General features: G+C 43.3%; 2 protein-coding genes across 10 annotated transcripts in view; one reads left to right on the top strand and one right to left on the bottom strand.

The window, feature by feature from the left end:
* The window catches only part of RpS11 (ribosomal protein S11), a 352,472-nt gene that overhangs the window by 221,998 nt on the left and 110,141 nt on the right, over nucleotides 1-20,333 (top strand). The gene's annotated exons all lie outside the window — the stretch shown is intronic.
* Nucleotides 1-20,333, bottom strand: part of unc79 (UNC-79 domain-containing protein) — a 28,023-nt gene that overhangs the window by 1,180 nt on the left and 6,510 nt on the right. For 2 of the 9 annotated variants that reach the window (XM_076536209.1, XM_076536217.1), the window contains 35 exons: nucleotides 17,722-18,077; nucleotides 15,388-15,529; nucleotides 14,468-14,644; nucleotides 14,089-14,366; nucleotides 13,656-13,798; nucleotides 13,248-13,469; nucleotides 12,317-12,460; nucleotides 11,864-11,993; nucleotides 10,190-10,362; nucleotides 9,981-10,129; nucleotides 9,360-9,517; nucleotides 9,107-9,288; nucleotides 8,823-9,024; nucleotides 8,074-8,268; nucleotides 6,380-6,493; nucleotides 5,551-5,699; nucleotides 5,371-5,492; nucleotides 5,013-5,244; nucleotides 4,816-4,957; nucleotides 4,557-4,749; nucleotides 3,856-4,135; nucleotides 3,446-3,750; nucleotides 3,082-3,389; nucleotides 2,904-2,993; nucleotides 2,669-2,845; nucleotides 2,527-2,612; nucleotides 2,198-2,445; nucleotides 1,929-2,042; nucleotides 1,684-1,824; nucleotides 1,470-1,624; nucleotides 1,305-1,399; nucleotides 944-1,195; nucleotides 588-815; nucleotides 353-508; nucleotides 101-276 (listed from right to left, as the gene is read on the bottom strand). In XM_076536209.1, coding sequence (XP_076392324.1) covers nucleotides 101-276; nucleotides 353-508; nucleotides 588-815; nucleotides 944-1,195; nucleotides 1,305-1,399; nucleotides 1,470-1,624; nucleotides 1,684-1,824; nucleotides 1,929-2,042; nucleotides 2,198-2,445; nucleotides 2,527-2,612; nucleotides 2,669-2,845; nucleotides 2,904-2,993; nucleotides 3,082-3,389; nucleotides 3,446-3,750; nucleotides 3,856-4,135; nucleotides 4,557-4,749; nucleotides 4,816-4,957; nucleotides 5,013-5,244; nucleotides 5,371-5,492; nucleotides 5,551-5,699; nucleotides 6,380-6,493; nucleotides 8,074-8,268; nucleotides 8,823-9,024; nucleotides 9,107-9,288; nucleotides 9,360-9,517; nucleotides 9,981-10,129; nucleotides 10,190-10,362; nucleotides 11,864-11,993; nucleotides 12,317-12,460; nucleotides 13,248-13,469; nucleotides 13,656-13,798; nucleotides 14,089-14,366; nucleotides 14,468-14,644; nucleotides 15,388-15,529; nucleotides 17,722-18,077 — 6,414 coding nt within the window. The remainder of the gene's footprint in view (nucleotides 1-100; nucleotides 277-352; nucleotides 509-587; nucleotides 816-943; nucleotides 1,196-1,304; nucleotides 1,400-1,469; nucleotides 1,625-1,683; nucleotides 1,825-1,928; nucleotides 2,043-2,197; nucleotides 2,446-2,526; nucleotides 2,613-2,668; nucleotides 2,846-2,903; nucleotides 2,994-3,081; nucleotides 3,390-3,445; nucleotides 3,751-3,855; nucleotides 4,136-4,556; nucleotides 4,750-4,815; nucleotides 4,958-5,012; nucleotides 5,245-5,370; nucleotides 5,493-5,550; nucleotides 5,700-6,379; nucleotides 6,494-8,073; nucleotides 8,269-8,822; nucleotides 9,025-9,106; nucleotides 9,289-9,359; nucleotides 9,518-9,980; nucleotides 10,130-10,189; nucleotides 10,363-11,863; nucleotides 11,994-12,316; nucleotides 12,461-13,247; nucleotides 13,470-13,655; nucleotides 13,799-14,088; nucleotides 14,367-14,467; nucleotides 14,645-15,387; nucleotides 15,530-17,721; nucleotides 18,078-20,333) is intronic. The other 7 variants (XM_076536213.1, XM_076536214.1, XM_076536215.1 and 4 more) reach the window with 7 other exon arrangements.

Genomic DNA, 20,333 nt, shown 5'->3' with positions numbered 1-20,333 from the left:
AATTTACTTTACGTTCCATGCGAAGACCAATTCTTGGGATACATAAGACCTAGGTTCTACCCAGTCACACCGACGGCATTTCATTAAATCAAAGATTTACCCCTGTTGGGCCATGGATGGTGCACTGTAGAGCCACGGAAGATACCTAGCCACTGCTCTATTCTCCCTGTTATTGCCCCTAGTGATTTCTAAAGCCACGTATTCGGCGAGACCACATTTCAGTATACCGCCCAAAGTGTCTTCGTTTAGACCAGCTTGCATTCCCTTGCTGTAACTCTAATGGCAAAGAACCATTTCACAAGAAGATGAGGACAAATCACGATTTGTATTCAATAGATTCACTGTCATTTACCTTCACTTTGCTCAACGTGTGAAAATCGGCCAGGAAATCAAGTACGTCCGGTAGTTGGTTCTTCAGGGACTCGGAAGCGTTCGTATTATAAATCGGTGATACGTCCGTTTGGATGTTCTCCATTGCGATGGTGTTAGGCAACGATCCACCGATATCCTAAATAGATCGCCTCATAAGCATGCTATTCAAACAGCGACTAAAGAGTGAGCATAACACCACAGTGAGCGTAACCTACCTGAAGCACAAAGTGTAACAACAGCAGAAAATTGGAATCCGGTATGGTGGTTTTGAATTTAATCGCTTGGATCAGTTCAAACACTATAGTCCTACCGAAGAAGTGTTTGTCTCTGTCTCTGGTGAAGCCGCGATGACACAAGTAACACAGATCTGTCAGATAACTGTACTTGATGGTGGAATTTTGTATGGCGTAGCTCAACACTTTGGCGAAGGGATCCAGCATACCCTGTAAATTATCCTTCGATTTATCTGAGACATGTATTGAAGCAAGAGTGGTAAAGCAGGAAAGATGTCCTTTGAAAGTCTCGTGATTGGCCATTAAAATGTGTTACTTATGACCTGACCCATGCTGACCTTTGATTGCTGTATCCCTGGAACCTTCAGCAAAGAGATCATGATCCTCAGTAATGATGTGGTGTCCTCGATGGAGGAGAGCATTAACACTAGTCTCCGAAATAGACCGTCGAATTGTGCCAGCAGTCCGCTCCAGGTCGCTGCACCTGGACCTAGACCTGCCTCCAGAGGTAGACAGTCTAGGTAGCACGCTATGTTGTAAAGTATTATCGGTAGACGTTCCACTGGTAGCGATTTCTTTGCGTTTAGGGCCTAAAATGAATGTGAGTGATAACATCTGACCATCTCTACTCTAGATGATAGATTTACGAGATCTATAAAAAAGTTGTGAAAGAGGATGAGAGTCTAAAAGAGCATTCACCTCTAATAATAATTGCAAGGGTGCGATTGGGTTGAGTTCGTTGAAATCGACTAGTGCCTGAGTGACGCTCTTGAAGAACTGCATCCTCGTGGATTCTGAAAAGCGAATAACATCAATAATTTATTTAACGAGCACCAATAGCAAGCATCTGCACAAAGTATCTACCATTCAAGTGTGTTTGGAACATCTGTATGAATACACCGTTAGGCGCCAGTTGATGAAGAACGCAACGAAGGAACTGATGAGCCACGCTGATCGCACCACCCGGCAGGTGCATGTTGGTCTCACTTTGCCAAGGGTACATCGCATTTAGTGCCACTCTGCAAAGAAACACTTCGTCATTTATGCAAGACAGCTTCGTTTCTAGCATTTCACCAACTTTGTCACGACACGCAGGATTTCTGGCAGCAGAGGCGCTGCCAAGGACGGTTCGCGGTGGATGAACGTTCCAAGGTTGATGATACATAGGCCTAGTTCCTCGTCGGAGTATTCCTCCTTTATGGTTCCGCACTCTGAACATCTGCAGACAGAACTTAAGTTAGCATCGAAAGAAGTAGCTTAGAAGTAGCCACTTACAAGTAGCTTCACTTCTAGATTAAGTTCACTTCAGCTGACTGTATTTACCTTTCGTAAATACAGTCATCTCCTATGCGGAATAAGCTCTGCTTCAAACTGAAGTCAGCGTGACAGGCTTGCTGGGAGGCGGCATCGAAATTGAGCTGCAGTTGAGGACCTGACCTGTGGATTTGGATCTTTAAGAATCAAGCTAATAAATAGCAATTGAGCTTCAAGTTCATTTACAATCATGACTGTTATAACCATGATTGAAAGGTCATGCGACAATTGGGACTTATCCTCTTTTCGACAGACATCTGTCCATCACTTTAACTCACCAAGATTCCGTACGCCTCGCCATTGGTCCATCTTGCCCAACAAGACTGTCCTTCCGAGCCTTGTCTCGCTGAATGCGAACGTGGTCCTTGGTTTTGATTTTCCGATCCAGGTCAAAGATCCTTCCGGGATAATCCAAAGACTCCATCGCAGGAGGCGGTGATTCGAGTGCCACTTGTTTGATCAGTCTCCTCGGGCTGGTGGACCTGCTCGAGTGCACCTCGTTCGATGTTGGTACCAGAGAAGCCGACTACATCATAAACGACAGATATAGCGACAGATATGCACTTTATTACAAAGATATAGCGACAACTATCAATACAAGTGATACCAGGTTCTCGGAAGTGGTACTGTCTTGTTTTACGGGCGCCTGTCCGTCCACCTTAACACCGTTTCCGTTACTGAACTTGTTCGAATCTGCGCATTGAAAGATTTATCAGGACATAGTACCATTTCATTTCTTGAAAAGATACCTTCGATTTCCTGAACCCCGAGTGCCTGGCGAACGTGTTCCACCAAACCAGAGAAGTCCCTGTGGGGTCCAACAGGTAGCAGTCGCTCAGGCATCGGGAACTCCAGCTGAGATATGCTCCGAGGGCTGGTTATGTCGCTGGACATGCACGTCTCGCTGTCCTGATCGAACGAAGAACCTGAAGAACGAGATTATTTATCGCTGCACTGGAGACGAAGAGTGTCAGGGATACTCACTGACAGTCAACACGTCCATCTTGGACAGAGGCGACTCCGGCGAGCCATACGTGTCCTCGCAACGTAGGACGCGTTGAGTGGGCCGCACACCTGCAACAACCACCTCTTGTCTCCAGAAATATCCTAAAGTTATCCATCAAGATAACCACGTCATATCCGGATCTCCAAACGTACTCACCGACGGGACGAATAGCGGTGCCAATTGGCAGCAGACGTTCAACCGTCGGCGTAGTCAATGGATGAACAGAATCATTCCATCCAGGATGCTGTCCGTTCTCCGTGCTGGTGATTTGTGACGAGATCGAACTGACCGCGGGTGAACTCGATTGATCACTGCTGGTCACAGTGACCACCTGACCCGGGGATACTGGCGACGCTATGGTTACGCTTTGCTCGATACGCTTCTGGCGACCCAGCTGCTTCGAGTTTGGAGAGTCAGAGTTACTGGAACCTGCCGTCGGTGTCTTCTCCCTCGGCTGCTCGTATCTGGACACGTGTTCATGGCCTTCAAGCAACCGACGTAGTAAGAATAAGATAACTACCTTTGAATCTGAGGAGGTATAGTAGTGGCGAGGGCGCTGGATAGTCCGAAGGGCTTCGACGAGGCCGTGTCTCCGTTAAAGGCTATCTGGACGGTCACGTTCTTCTCTTCAACAGTTTTCTCTGGAATCGCTCTCTCCAGGATTCCTTTCTCCGGCACTGTTTTGTCCGTTTTCTCGCTCACTGCTCTGGTTATAGCAGTGTACTTCTGCAGGTCAGCCTGGCCGGTCAGTAACGGGCTGGTTACCATCATCTTCACTCCCTCGTGGACGCTCCATTTCTTTTGAGGTCCACCTTTTGTACTCGGCTAAAATTTTAATCAATTCGAGACAATTTCTAAAGTCACACCCTCCATACACTTTGAAGTATATCAAATTACAATGATGACAGAATGATACACAATGACAAGTACCTGATGAGTGTCGTCTTCGCTGCCCAAGAACCAAGTGGGTCTGCTAACAGTGTCCGACTTCTTGGCAGCGTGTTGGTTATTCCAGTCCATTTTAGCGACGATGTCTGTGGTGGTGGAGGATCTAGGTCCGTGAAGGGAAACGCTTCTGGTGACGATGGTCGGAGTTTCTTCCAGTTCACCGAGCGATCCACCACTGCTGCCATGTAAGGTGCTGTCAGATTTTGGGCTCTCGGGTATTGCGGCCAGCTCGGACTCCGTATCATCCGCATTGATCGAGTAGCTTTGCAGAGCATTCACAATAGCGGAAATTGTAACAAGCAGCTACCGGTGTAAGCACAGGCACGTGTGTGATGATGTACCCTCTGGGTCTTGGCTAGTTAACACTGTCTAGGAAGGACTCTAAAGGTTCATGGGACTAATTTCGCTATCAACGATGCTCGAATCGTTGGTGACACTACTGGACTCTATGAACAATTTACCAGTGTTTAACCTTTGCGGTTCATCTATTTATATGAAATATGAGGTGATGTGATCTTGATTCTGTCTCAATGATACAACGTGTTTGATGAAACAGAGATGTCACGAGGGGTGCAGAGTTCACAAACGTGTCTGGGAACATTCCAAGCTAGAGTAGCCTAATGCTCTACCTTTCCAGGGTAGGAGTCTATGTTATCTAAGATGCAGGAAGTGGATAAAATAACCTGGAGTGCTTGTTCGTGTAACGGCAGGTCGGTGTGCTTTCTTCCCAGTGAGTTTCCATTTGCCCGTGCGTTGGTCCGGGGCTACGTTGATGCACGGAGATCATGGGTGTCCTCATCGGAGTACTCTCTGCGTTTATCTCTCCCATAGTCGTCATCAACTCATGATCCACACCCAGAGACGGTTGCGACACATCTACAGCAAAAGTAACATCAACCTTCTGCCAACGCTATAACATAAACCTTGTTCCACAAAACGCACCTCGTGACCTAGAGGGTGGAGCACCCATCACCAGAGTCGCTGGAATACGCTTGCACTGATGGTGCTGTGTATCCAACGTGTTCAAAACGATCTTGATGAGCACCTGCAGTTGACTGCACCAGGGTTGCTGACCATACTGACACTGCAACAATGTTCTGTTCATTCATTTGTTCAATTCAGCGAAGCTGGTTACTAACCTTGTACAGTATGACTAGCAAAGCCATCAGCCAGGAGCGCCTGTTCTGGGGTTCTAGGTACCATAAACTGTATGTAGGTGTTTGGTGGTCCGACAGAGGCATCCCTTGCGGTGGGCAGGGACAGTGTTGGAGGATGGCTAAGACGGGGGGTGTCATCACCCACCCCATCACGTGGTTCTGGTCCAGCAGTTGGGGCAGGTTCGCGATGAAGACGTTGAACACTGGAGATACTCTGAGGGTAATTGCAGGATTTCAAACTTGAATGACAGTACTCAGAGTAATCAGAATAGAGCAAACTTGATATCTGTTGCCATATATATTGCCCCATATTTCAAAGTCTTATATCAAAATTTCTTACCGTAATCGTTGAGGGGAAGTATGGAACGTGCGTTCCGTCTGATTGTAACCCAACAGAAGATACAAATGGCGCAGCACAATTCCTTGCGTCTTCGATAGAGGTTTCTCATCCGTCGGAAAGGCCTACAAATTTAAAATTGTTTTCAACTGGCACGACCTTATTTGATAAAGGATAACTTACTTGATCCTGTCTGGAAAGGAACTGCATAAGAAGGAACACCAGCAAGTGCATGGTCTCCTTGTCAGCCTCCTCCAGGTCGACGATCTTGTGGGTATACCCTGGCAGAGCGCTGGTTTCGTCCACCATGTTCAACGAATGAACGTGTCCATCTGTAATGGTCAATGATATTAAATCCCGCCCTGACGAGCTTGATTACAATTTTATACCTTACCGTTGCTGTTTGCGGTTTGAAATTAAACTATACTAAGCATTCCACTTAGATTATCGTGCATTAAAGCATATTGAATCAAAGAGCTTGCATTATTTAGGAGAGTTCTACCATTAATGGGGGAGTTCTAATGAGGTCTAAGATAGCCAATGAAGTCGGTATGGTTAGGGTTCTAGGCATGTGGATAGTAGCCACGTTCGCGACTTCCGAACACTTCAAACTTAACAAACTTTCTATACAAATTTTATCTATAATTTATTTTACCTTGAAACAAAATACATTCGTGTCGCGAATTTGGTTACTAAGCTACCAAGCGACTACAAGGATCCATCAGAAATAAGAGGATAAAGCATCAACGCTTTTTAAGCCAACTACGAAAAGCAAAGTGTGTTCCATTTTTAAATGGCAATTCGATTTAGCTAAAAAAGAAAAGCGAATTCCTCTCGAAGGGCAGCACAACCATCGACTTACCACACGGCCTCCACATCGAACACAACACATCCTTCGAAATCCTCGGAACGTTATCACGGTTTCCGGTATACAGAGGATAAGGGAAGGTAACACTGACGCTTAACACAGAGTAACGCCACGTCTATAGCTACTGCAGCAACACTACTCTACCTGGTATACTGTTATTAGGTGGGGTGGACCCCAGCAACTGACCCAGTCCGAATCTGGAGCTCTTGCGCTTCAGGATAGGCGCCGAGTATTGCCGGCTGTACACCTTTTCCTTTTCTGAGCGGGTTCGGAACGGTGGAACAGGTCAGAAACACGTGTACGATCAGGGTGCTTGAGCTGCACTAATGTTCTATAACAGTGATGGGCTACTGTGCCCGCGAGGGCATTCGCTACTGTTGGTCAGCTTATTTATTTACTGTGGAAATTTTTACAAGTTAAGTTAAGTCTTCAAGTCTTTAGTCCCGTATATCTTCTGGATTGTCTAATTTTCAGATCTATAAATTGTGTGATAAGCAAAATCTTTGAATTTACAAAACTCAATCTTCTAAAATCTATTCTCATGTTCCTTATACTCTCAAATTTTCTATATCCCTGTCAATGCGTGCTAGTTCCACGCATGGTAAATCGGCGCGTGGTAATTCGACACGTGGTAGTTCCACGCATAGTAAATCGGCGCGTGGTAGTTCCACTCATGGTAGTTCAGCGCGTGGTAGTTCCACGCATGGTAAATCGGCGCGTGGTACTTCTACGCATGGTAATTCAACGCGTGGTAGTTCCATGCATGGTACTTCTACGCATGGTAATTCAACGCGTGGTAAATCGGCGCGTGGTACTTCTACGCATGGTAATTCAACGCGTGGTAGTTCCACGCATGGTAGTTCAACGCGTGGTAGTTCCACGCATGGTAAATCGGCGCGTGGTACTTCTACGCATGGTAATTCAACGCGTGGTAGTTCCACGCATGGTAGTTCAGCGCGTGGTAGTTCCACGCATGGTAAATCGGCGCGTGGTACTTCTACGCATGGTAACTCAACGCGTGGTAGTTCCACGCATGGTAGTTCAGCGCGTGGTAGTTCCACGCATGGTAAATCGGCGCGTGGTACTTCTACGCATGGTAGTTCAACGCGTAGTAAATCGGCGCGTGGTACTTCTACGCATGGTAACTCAACGCGTGGTAGTTCCACGCATGGTAGTTCAACGCGTGGTAGTTCCACGCATGGTAAATCGGCGCGTGGTATTTCTACACATGGTAATTCAACGCGTAGTAAATCGGCGCGTGGTACTTCTACGCATGGTAGTTCAACGCGTAGTAAATCGGCGCGTGGTATTTCTACGTATGATAACTCAACGCGTGGTAGTTCCACGCATGGTAGTTCAGCGCGTAATAGTTCCACGCATGGTAAATCGGTGCGTGCTACTTCGACGCGTGATAGTTCCACGCATGGTAAATCGGCACATGGTAATTCGACACGTGGTAGTTCCACGCGTGGTAAATTGACGCATCATAGTTCAACACGTGATAGTTTACCATGTGGTATTTCAGCGCACAGTAGTGCCACGCATGATGAATCGGCGCGTAGTAGTTCATTGGGTGGTAGCTCCACGCATATTGAATCGAGTCCTTAAAATCCCTAAATCCCCCACATCCCCAAATCTACCGTCCAAAATTCCTACAAGTACATTTACAAATTTCTACTTTGAACGTCGACGTTTTAAACTGTCGCCATCACTGTCGTGCCCATCACTGTTCTATAATTCTATGAGTCCAACGTGATCAAATTGTTGTAAATCTATAATTGTTTATCATCAAGTACGATGACTAATATGTAATTCTATGGAGTGTGTGACTCGTGTACCTTGCTTGGTATCCTGTCGAGGTATCATCGACGCAGGCGCCGACATTGTGCGTTTGTAGGGCCACTTGGTACCAAAACTCGCGCTCAGTGTCTTTATGGAGTTGGTCCCGCTTCCGTCTGACTGGGACAGCGCTTCCTGGGCCCTGTGAAGCTTCTTCACGAAGATCTCGCTGTTTAGGTCCGTGTTCCTAAGATCTACGATGTGGGTTTTTGATTTTTAACTATTTAGGAATTAGTAGTTTAGGAATTTGGGGATGTGGAGATTTAGGAAGTTGAGGATTTGGGGATTTGAGGATTTGGAGGTTTGAGGATTTTGGGAATTTGGGGATTTAGGGATTTGGGGATTTGGGGATTTGAAGATTTGGGGATTTTGGGATTTGGGGATTTGGGGACTTGAGGATTTGGGGATTTAAGGATTTGGAGATTTGAGAATTTGGGAATTTGAGGATTTGGACATTTGAGAATTTGGGAATTTGAGAATTTGGGAATTTGAGGATTTGAAGATTTGATAACTCGGGAATTTGGTAATTTGTGAATTTGAATTTTCGATTAATTGAGAATTCGGGAATTTAGAAATTCGATTATCTCTAACTCCCAAAATTCGAAAGTCCCAAAATCCCAAACTCGAAAAGCACCAAATCTCCCAATGATTCCATAATCCCCAAAAATCTCCCTCTCGTCCCATCCCAACTCTCCAAACTCAACTTATACCATCAGTACATTTTAAACTCCTCCATCCTTGAACTAACCACGAAAGTACGGCGCATCCCCAGACCTCTCCAAATTAATCTGAGCCTCCAAAAACAGTGCATCAAACCGATTAAGAAAGAACTCCCACGTCAAGATATGTCTGTCACTGAGACTGTTATGCAACTGGTATAGCGATTGCAGCACCATAGGTCGATCCACAATCACCGAATCGAACTGCGTCTCCAAACAGAGGATCAGTGACTGCAAAAATGTTTACTTTTCACATAGAACCTACTTCAGGTTTTGGTCATCAGCTCTTAAATACTGTGTAGACGAAATTTACCCTCATAGCTGTGTCATGAATGGTACCAAGATACAAGGTAGATCTTTGCGCGACGTAAACGTTATTGTCGTCCATGCTGGCGATCAAGTAGCAGAATGCGTTCGCCAGAGCAGCCTGTAGACTCATGACATTCCTCAACGGGGTGGAGTCCATGAACCTTGCGATGAGGGTCACTCTTTCCACTGTTGGAAATTAAAGACCTTATTCCAAATGTTTTGGGAAACTAGTAACTTGAACGTGTAACTTGTCACACCTGCCACGAATCGAATTCGCCAGTCGGAGTTGTGGAACTCTTCCTGAATTAGTCGCCAGAAGGTGTCTGTTCCGCAGGGTAAAGTCACACAGTGCAACAATAATGGTACTGTCACTTGGGCTATGTGCGAGTGCTCGGCGTTTAGGAGATCCCATAGACTGCAGAAAGGTGTTCAGTTGAAAGTAGTTTGATAGATAAATTATTCTGACGGGGAGTTAGCAAATATGTAAAATGCAAAAATGTGGAATACCTGACAAGTGTGTTGCAACTGAAAGTCAAGGTAGCAGGTTATTTTGACTAAAAGTGAATGCATCGGTTTTTAGCTAATAAGGGTAGACGAGCTAACACACGAGGACTTCATATGTGACATCGTATGGAGATACTAATTTTTTTACTAATAATGGCTACTCGAATGTAATAACCGTATCGTATGTACTAATTAGAGAAGCTATTAATCAAAATTGATAATATGTGACACATGATGCTGGTCAAAGTAGATTAATCTAATATGAAATTTCTCTAACAACATTAAAGTGGAATTTCTCTAACAACCCTGATTAACATGAATTCTACAAATAAGGTACTTTTTTCACAGAACTCAGATTTAATAAAATGACTCACTTCTTTATCAGCAAATTTTCCTGACACCATATGAAGAATCCTTGATGATCCTTCACAGCGATGTTGAAGGCATCTCCATATAGACACATCACGTTCAAACATTGCAGCATGTAGTACAGAATATCTGGCTTATCAATCGTCATTATCTCCTACAAACACAAAAAATACAAGGTTCAGTAACTTCCTTCAGACTTCACCATTAAACATACCTTCAGAAGCTTGTGAATATACTGAAGCTGTTCTGGAAGATCCTCGATGTTGAATCTAAATTTCCCGACAGACGTGTGCCAGAAATCATCCGCCTCGTTTTCTGGACTCAGATTTAACGGCTGATCGTTCTCTCCTATTAGTCGAGCTTTTGCCACGCTCACTGTTGCTGTTGCTAAAACAACAAATTTAAATGGTTCTTGATAGGTTCAGGTAATATTAGTCGATATGTGGTCAAACTAAGAGTGTTGCTGGAGATCAGACGTTTTGTAGGATTCAGTAGAATGAGTCTGTGTATGGTCAGACGTGTTAGGGTTAGGGTTATGTTGGTGGAAGCATATGTGGTACTTTGGCGCGTGGTAATTCAATATGTAATACTTCAACACGTGGTAGTTTAACGCGTGGTAGTTCTACGCATGGTAAATTGGCGCGTGGTAGTTCCACGCATGGTAAATCGGCGCGTGGTAGTTCGACGCGTGGTAATTCAACGCGTGGTAATTCCACGCATGGTATATCGGTGCGTTGTAATTCGACGCGTGGTAATTCAACGCGTGGTAAATCGGCGCGTGGTGGTTCAACGCGTGGTAGTTCCACGCATGGTAGTTCGACGCGTGGAAGTTCGACGCGTGGTAGTTCCACGCATGGTAGTTCGACGCGTGGAAGTTCGACGCGTAGTAGTTCCACGCATGGTAGTTCGACGCGTGATAGTTCGACGCGTGGTAGTTCCACGCGTGGAAGTTCGACGCGTGGAAATTCGACGCGTGGTAGTTCCACGCATGGTAGTTCGAAGCGTGGAAGTTCGACGCGTGATAGTTCCACACATGGTAGTTCGACGCGTGGAAGTTCGACGCGTGGTAGTTCCACGCATGGTAGTTCGACGCGTGGAAGTTCGACGCGTGGTAGTTCCACGCATGGTAGTTCGACGCGTGGAAGTTCGACGCGTGGTAGTTCCACGCGTGGTAAATTGGCGCGTGATAATTCGACGCGTGGAAGTTCGACGCGTGGTAGTTCCACGCATGGTAAATTGGCGTGTGATAATTTGACGCGTGGTTAATTGGCGCGTGGTAAATCGGCGCGTGGAGGTTCGACGCGTAGTAGTTCCACACATGGTAAATCGGTGCGTGGTAGTTCGATGCGTGGTAGTTCCATGCATGGTAAATCGGTGCGTGGTAGTTCGACGCGTGGAAATTCGACGTGTGGTAGTTCCACACATGGTAAGTCGGTGCGTAGTATTTCAACGCGTGGTAAATTGATGCGTGGTAGTTTGACGCGTGGTAGTTCCACGCATGGTAAATCAGTGCGTGGTAATTCGACACGTGGTAGTTCCACGCATGGTAATTCGACGCGTGGAAGTTCGATGCATGGTAGTTCAACGCGTGTAAGTTCGATGTGTGGTAGTTCAATGCATGGTAAATCGGTGCGTGGTAGTTCAACGCATGGTGAATCGACGCGTAGTAATTCACCACATAATACTCTAACATATGGCAGTACAATATGTACTAGTTCAATGCAGTGTCACATAGTAGTTCACCACGTGTCACTACAACCCACAGTGACGCAACTCCTAACAATAACCCGCTGTGTTGTGCAAATGTACAAATGTATCAATCTGCCTATATAACAAAAGTCTATCTCCCACTAACCTTAAAATAGCAATACAAAAATATGACCCTCACCTACATCAGTATCTGACAGAGTAACAGCCCTCGCCACCGCTGACATGACCTTCTCCGTCGGCATGATGGCCGCCAGATCCAGCTGCTCCGAAACTGTCTCTACTGTGGCTGTCATGATCTGTTCGAAGAACTGATATAAACGATCAAAATAGCTACCTCCGGCCACATAGATTAGCCTACCGTGTATCAGTGGTAACGCCATTTCGCAGTGGAGAAGAAGAGAGACAGACAGAAGGCACACGCACAGTTTAGACGAGGAGCATGCTGCGTTTTTATTTGGCTGGCGGAAAGTGTTTTGTTTCGCATACAGATAGATAGATAGATAGACGGATAGATAGATAGATAAACAGAGAAACGGCGAGACAGATAGTGATAGAACACGTGTTTATTTAGGCGGTGTAACACATCGATGTATCCTCGATATGTTCGCTGATCGATTATCGTGCTACGTACCTGGGGCATGTGTGCTAGAACACCACCGACCGAGTGCATTTCCGGTACAGGCATACTGATCACCACGTCAGATTTCGAGTCACCCTTTCTGGAACTCTCGGGACTCTTTCTACCGTGGTCCTCTGCGTTGTCGTCCACGATTTTCTACGAAGTTATTAATAGCATCATACGGTGCATCTGATGGGTTAGACTTTTGAAGTATCATTTGAAGGCTTGATGGGTCAGATTTATGAAGACTCTTCAAATACAAAGTAGAGCTAAGGATTTGATAAGGCAGATTTATGGAGACCCGAATATAAAGGGGCTGCAAGTTTGATAGCTTCCAGATGATTCTCGAGTACAAAGTGAACTATAGGCTGGATCGATCAAATTTATAAAGGTTCTTGAAACATGAAGTGGACCTATACATTTGTTACAACATACTTTATAAGGATTCTTTCAAAAGAATGTGGAAGTACTAGTTTGTCAGATTGAATTCATCAATGTTCTTGAAATACAAAGTAGATCTAAACATCTGGTACATCATATCTATAAAGATTCTTCAGCTACCAGTTTGATCAATTATGGTTTTAAGACTAGCTACCAGGTTGATCCATCATAGTTTTGAGTCCAGCTACCAGGTTGATCAGTCATGGTTTTAAGCCTAGCTACCAGGTTGATCAGTCATGGTTTTAAGTCTAGCTACCAGGTTGATCACCCATGATTTTAAGCCTAGCTACCAGGTTGATCAGTTAAAGTTTTGAGTCCAGCTACCAGGTTGATCACCCATGGTTTTAAGCCTAGCTACCAGGTTGATCAGTCAAGGTTTTGAGTCCAGCTACCAGATTAATCACCCATGGTTTTAAGCCTAGCTACCAGGTTGATCAGTCAAGGTTTTGAGTCCAGCTACCAGGTTGATCAATCATGATTTTCAGCAAGCATTCAAACTCACATCAGGTGGATAAGCAGGATTCTCAGGTGCCATGTAAGTGACCAACTGCAAACAGAGTTGATGCCAGATCACCCTAGACTCGCAGTAAGTGCATTCGGTGTCCGTGTTGCACATGTGGCAGTTGTTCCAATTTGAAGCGACGATCGACTTCATCAGTTTACACGCGTCCCTGCATACCCACGTGTTGATGCCCGTGTGTTTGTCTATGTTCTGCAGCTCCATCTGCAACATTATTTTTTCATTTGTCCATCTGCTGTGTTTGAAGTCATTTCAGTCGTTATGAGACTGGGTTGGTAGCCTTGACGAAGACTAGGTTGTAGATATTTATGCATTTATGACACAGGACTGCAGAGTATAAATAAATCATTTAGGAGAGCTGTAAGTCAGATGATTTGTATTATTAAATACCTGTTTCAAAAGTATGTCGAGCATGAGAATGCAGCAGGATAAATTCAGCTCGGCGTTAGTTGTGAACTCCATGTGTCTGGGCGTTGGTACAACGTCGTCGGAGAGTGGTGTTGATTTTCCTGATTCGTTTTCCACGACAGAACCTGTTGGACATTGATGGTTTAACCCATCAGGATGCAAATACACTTGCAACATAGAATTTGTAAATTTGAATGTGGACAAATGTGGGCATATCAGAGGATCACAGGTACACTTCTCACACTTGAGACTTAATTTAATCTTTCACTACATGATGTAAATATGCAATCTAAAATAGTACGTTATAGACCCATATGTTTATCTATAAAGATGAATTTATACATTTAGAAAAATATGTCTACAAGAAGAAAAGGTAACCCAACAGAAGATGAAGCTGTCCTATAGTCCTGCTTACATATAGCGTTCCCCTCGTCGTCCTTCTTCTTAGTCCCCTTGCTAGGCTTCTGTTCCGACTCCGCCGAGTTCATGGCCCCCATAACCGCCACGCCATCGCTGAACATCGAGAACAGTTGACACAAAGGAATACTGATTTCCAGCATAGTCAGCGTCTGCAGCCAATTCAGTGCCTGCTCTTGAACCTTGGCGCACGTATTCACAAAACGTTTCGCCACGAAGTTGTACATCTTCCTAGCGTCGAATCCTAAGGGACTCATGTCTCTGTCCAGGATTTTGCTAGAAAAATTCGTGGCTCGTAAACGACTCAGATCACAATGGTACGAGGTGTAAGAACCGGACGACTTATTTTCGGCTACGTATATTGGATCGATTCGTACCGTAGAATCATTTTCAATTCGTGGAGCTCGTATTCGGGGACGTCGTTCACCATAGCCTCCATCCAGTGCGGCATCACGTAGTCCCAAACGTCTGGTGTGATCACTTCGTAGGGTACTAGGCAGAATAGGCGATTCAAGCCGTCCTTCAGGTGCGATGTTCTGGACGCCAAGGTTTCCCTTCATTAACAGTTTATATAATTCAGTTATCAAATGTTCTAGTTACCAGTTTCATGTTACTAGTGGTATGGGAATCTAGAGGTTTAGTAAACCTAGGGTTTCTAGAAATCTATGGGTAGTATAGAAATCTTTACTATTTCGTTATACAGGATGTACACAGCTAGTGTAACTTTTGGAGTTGGGTGGTAGGGTTCGAGATTCTGAACAACTTTTCTCTTTGTACAAAATTCGGTCTGCAGCTTAATTTCTGAATTATTAACCCCTTCCCATGCGATTTATTTAACAGATGCGTCAGTCAAGACTAACTATTCAGGGTTATAACATTAAAACGAACAAAGAAAATTAAAATGTTGTGAGTATTTTATATTCAGGGATCCTTGATAATGCAACTTATAGTTGGACCTAAATTTCAAGTTGAAGAAAGAATCACGAGTGAGACTCGTCAAAGTATGGGAAGGGGTTAAGGAAAAACGCGGACCAATCAGAGTGCGAGAATTACGCATGCGCAGACGCGAGAATGGCAGCTTTGGATAACGCGTAGTTATCCAGCGCGTGGTAATGCAACGTGTGGGAATCCTACGCGTAGTAATCCAACGCGTACTAATACAGCATGTGGAAATCCAACGCGTACTAATACAGCGTGTGGATATCCAACGCGTAGTAATCTAGCGTGTGCATATTCTACGCGTAGTAATCCAACCCATAATAAAGCAACGCGTGAGACACCCTGTAATGATTCGTACCAGTGTCCACCCACACGAACGTAATCAGCCGGATGCGGCAGAAGACAGGAAATAAAAACTTCGTAGTGCGTTTTCATCACTTCGGCCAGCCATCCGCAAACGTATTCGGTTTTCAATTTCTCCAGTGGACTTTCCGCTTGGCCTGCAATACAAATTCCTCTTAAATCGACTCTCGTTTTCCATTAAAACTTGAAAGCACTTTCGCGAATCTACGCGTGAATTTTACTTCATCGGAAATTTCATCGAATCGCAACTCTAAACGAACTAGAAATTTTCGGTTATTCAAAAAATAGTAGTTACAAATAGACTAAGCATTGGCGAGCAAACTAATTTTTAATCCCAAGTTTACTACTTCGATGCATAGAACCTTTTCTGATATTCAAAAAAAAGTTTTTTCCTATCTTTCACAGATTTGACAAAATCAAGCTTCTAAATTTAAATTCAATGTCGACTAATTTTTTATCAAAAATTTGTAATTTTATAAAAAATTTACCCCAAATTATTTGTAGACGTTTTACTGTGAAAGTGTGGTCGTTTTAATTTGTTTTTAAGGGTTAAAGTATGTTATCGTTAGATTCGATGCATCGTAAACTAAGAAGACTCGATCAGCCGCGACGCAGACGCACTCTTGTTCCTTCCTCCTTTCTTTCCTGTCTCGTGTTCTTCAAAAAAAGCTTTCACGTGCTTTCACGAATACACAACATACAATGTTTCGCATGTGTGTCTGTGTGTGTATACACAATGTGGCATGCACACGGGGGGCCAACTTCTGTCTCGATCGAGATGCGCACAGACGTCAATCGGCAGACAATTTAACACGTCCCGTGCCTTAAAAATTTTTATATCCATGGCAAATTAGGTACCTTGACAAGTATCTTGATATCACAAAGTATCTATGATTACAAAGTATTCCTTTTACCTTTCGAATCTTAATGAAGCCTTAAAGATTTTCAGTCTAGCCAAATGTGAGCTTAAACACAAGTAGCATGAAACGTGTTAAATATAGAATTCTTTGCAACGTTATTAAAAATTCTCTAAGTATTCAACAACAGAAAGTTCAAAGTACTTTCTACGCTAACGAAATGATACTGTAGCAATGATAGACGAAAAGAGATCGATGATTCGAGTGACTGCGAAACTGACGCCTATGCAACGAAAAAATTTGATACAGCGTGCCACGAGATTAGGAGACATCGATTACACTGAATTACTGGTTAACAGAGATACAAGAGGGACGTTAGAATTTACAGAAAAGGGGAGCAACACAGAAAGCTTGTTCAATCGAAATCTTGAACGGCATGTGTTCATGGTTAAGCTTGGAGAAACACTCAGATACTTTTACCCAAGTTGTACAGAGTTCGCTCGGTTTCGATCCATCGTTTTGCCTTTTATCTTGTATTTCGTTTGTTAGTGCAAATTAGGTCTGAATTTAATGGGTTAATGTTAATGTAAATTAGGATTCAGTTTGATGCTAACTGAGATCAAATTTCATCCACATGTGGATTAGGAAAGTTTTCATGAAATTTGTAATCTTGAAACTTTATATTTGATGCAATATAAAAATATCAGAATGACTAAATTTTGCAAAAAACCACCACTGACGTAATTATTCTGTAGGACGTTAATTTTAAGACCAATGATTACGTATCGACAACTATAATTGACTGAGACTAGAACTAATTTGCCATTAATGTATACTGTGAATTAATAGTATTAAAATTAAATATAGCAAATGACTTGACCTAAAAATTACAGCAGAATAAATATGTAATTACTAAAAATTGTGGAGTGACAGAGGCAAAATATGATGGAACGAAGAAGGACGAACGAACACGTGTACAAGGCGCCGCAAAAGTCGGGGGCGATCCGCTCGAATGTGCCTACGATCGCGGCCAAAGACTACCTACGTCTAGTGATGGGCTCGAGACGCTTCGAATCGCTTCGTGGTTCTCATTTATCAAAACTTCAAACTCTCTAAACATTTAAAAACTGTCCAATTCAACTCGGTTTCAAAAAATCAAAAACAGTATAAAATTTCTTCCATCACTTGAATGAAAATTTACTTTTACTCAAAACTGAGGGTCTCTTCGCAAAGGACATATGGCAAGATTAGCTAAATGGATTGAGTGTGGTAATTAACAATCGTGTCATGAATGAAACTGTAATTTCGATGTGAGAATGTATGAGTGACCATATGTCATCGTTCGAGTCTCTCAGAGAACGAAGACGAAGCGATTGCTCGACAGCTTCGAGGAGTCGGTCTGCAGCGTCCCGTCACCACCATTCTTCTACGTCTACGTCATAAGTGTATAAATATGCGAAGTGTTAAATTACCAACAGAAAAGATAAGATGCATAAGGCTTTTTTCAGTACCATCGAAAGAGTAGGCAGTAACATGAAACCAATGAAATAGCATTGACAATAAACGTCCGAGAATTTCGATCGAGGTGTCCTGATTGGGGGTGCAAAGCCCCACGAGCAGCCAGACACCGTATCTTCCGAGAAGCTGTCTCTCCTCGAGGGTAGTTGGGTCGCATTGGCCCCCTGTACCGCCGGACGTGCCACCGCTGCCGCCTCCGCCCCCGGCACCGCTTCCGCCCCCTGGGAATCCTGTGCTGCCCTTATTAGTACTTATTTCCGAGTTCTCTCGATTACTATCCATACTTAGCGGTTCAGCTTCCTTAAGCAGGCTGCAAGTAGAGAGAAGAGTGGGTCAACCGGGTACCATTAACGCGATCGGCGGCCACGTCTGGCTGTGGTCGGTTATGGCAATGACAATCTTCGGAACGGCTGCGATTTTTGGAAGAAAGAGAAATCGGAGATCGACATTCTCTGTGGTTAATCGAGGCGGTTGAAATTGTTAGACTGGATTTGAGTCATCGGTCGCGGGGAATGTGGAGATAAGTGGAGGGTTCAATGCGTAGAGTTAGAATATGTGGAGATATGTGATTTAAGAGAAGGTGATATAGAGTGTGGATTGTAGGATTGTATTATAGGGTGGGTAAATATTTTAAGGTAAATGGTATCTTATTTAGTGGGCACAGATATTAGGTCATGAGATGTGAATATGTGAACATAACTCATATGTAGTTTGATGAATAAAGGCATCGGGTCATGAGATGTGAATATGTGAACATAACTCATATGTAGTTTCATGAATAAAGATATTGGGTCATGAGATGTGAACATGTGAACATAACTCATATGTAGTTTGATGAATAAAGATATTGGTTCATGAGGTGTAAATATGTGAACATAACTCATGTGTAGTTTGACGAATAAAGATATTGGGTCATGATATGTGAATATGTGAACATAACTCATATGTAGTTTCATGAATAAAGATATTGGGTCATCAGATGTTAATATGTTAACATAACTCATATGTAGTTTGACGAATAAAGACATTGGGTCATGAGATGTGAATATGTGAACATAACTCATATGTAGTTTGACAAGTAAAGGCATCGGGTCATGATATGTGAATATGTGAACATAACTCATATGTAGTTTGATGAATAAAGATATTGGGTCATGAGATGTGAATATGTGAACATAACTCATATGTAGTTTGATGAATAAAGATATTGGGTCATGAGATGTGAATATGTGAACATAACTCATATGTAGTTTAACGAATAAAGATATTGTGTCATGAGATACGAATATGTTGCAATAAATTATATGTGGTTCACATGCTGAAGATGTTAGGTCATATGGTATTGAATGTGACTATTTGGAGGTAAATAGTAGTCCAGTGTATAAGGACAGGAGATCATAAAATGTGAATATGTGGACTTTGATGTCTAGCTTAAGTGTGGATGTCAGGATGCAACATATTTTATATAATAAATTTTAACGATAATTAGTTCCAAACTTCTCAGTTAAAATATCAATTATTGTAATCCTATTAAAATATCAATTATTGTAACCCGATTCCCAACAATTTCAAACGACCCAATAAATAATAAAAAGACACCGAACGTCGAAGAATCGTAGCTTCCACGTCCAGTGATGTCAAGAATTCTTTCACGATCCGCCTCTAACTTCGATTACTATAGTCATACTCATCAAGGATTAAACAGTCTTGATCGTGAAAAAATTCATAGAGAAGCAACTACTTGTAACAAGCAATGACAATGTCGATCGACAATTCAGACATGTTTCACATAAAAATATTAATGAAAATAAAATATCGATTTATCTACGTCGACCACAACTTCTTAAATCAGACGCGACTTCAGATCGCGATCGTCGATAAAATCGTTCGAATCGCAAAGAAATATTCTCGACATTGAGGACGTTAAATAAAGAATCAATTCCTCGATTATTTAAAATTCATGGTGTTCCGTGTTATATCTACGGGGTGTCATGCCAGTTGCAATATAGAGGGACTACGTGAATGCAGAACAGATGTCATTTCGTATGATCACGTTGAGTAAAATTCGAGTAACAAAATTCGTAAGTGGAGATCAAATATGTTCACTTTCATTGTGCACGGAAACCGAGGGAAGTTGTGAACTAGTTACGGTGAAAATTAGGGTGGAAATAGTCGTATGTGATAGAACACGGTATTCCCGATATCTATACGTTACATATCTATGGTCTGATACTTCTACGAGCTGAGATATTTATGTCTTGAGGTATCGATGATGAGATATTTCTACGCACCGGTGTTTCTACGCTTTGATATCTCTACGCGCCGATATCTCCACGTTCCGATATCTCCACGCTCCGATATCTCCACGCTCCGATATCTCTACGCTTTGATATCTCTACGCTCCGATATCTCTACGCTCCGATATCTCCACGCTCCGATATCTCTACGCTTCGATATCTCCACGCTCCGATATTTCCACGCTCCGATATCTCGATATTCTGATATCTCCACGCTCCGATATCTCCACGCTCCGATATCTCCACGCTCCGATATCTCCACGCTCCGA

The sequence above is a fragment of the Megachile rotundata genome, chromosome 10 (genome assembly GCF_050947335.1).
Source record: "Megachile rotundata isolate GNS110a chromosome 10, iyMegRotu1, whole genome shotgun sequence".
NCBI classification, from domain to species: domain Eukaryota; kingdom Metazoa; phylum Arthropoda; class Insecta; order Hymenoptera; family Megachilidae; genus Megachile; species Megachile rotundata.
This window is presented reverse-complemented; position numbering and strand designations above follow the sequence as displayed.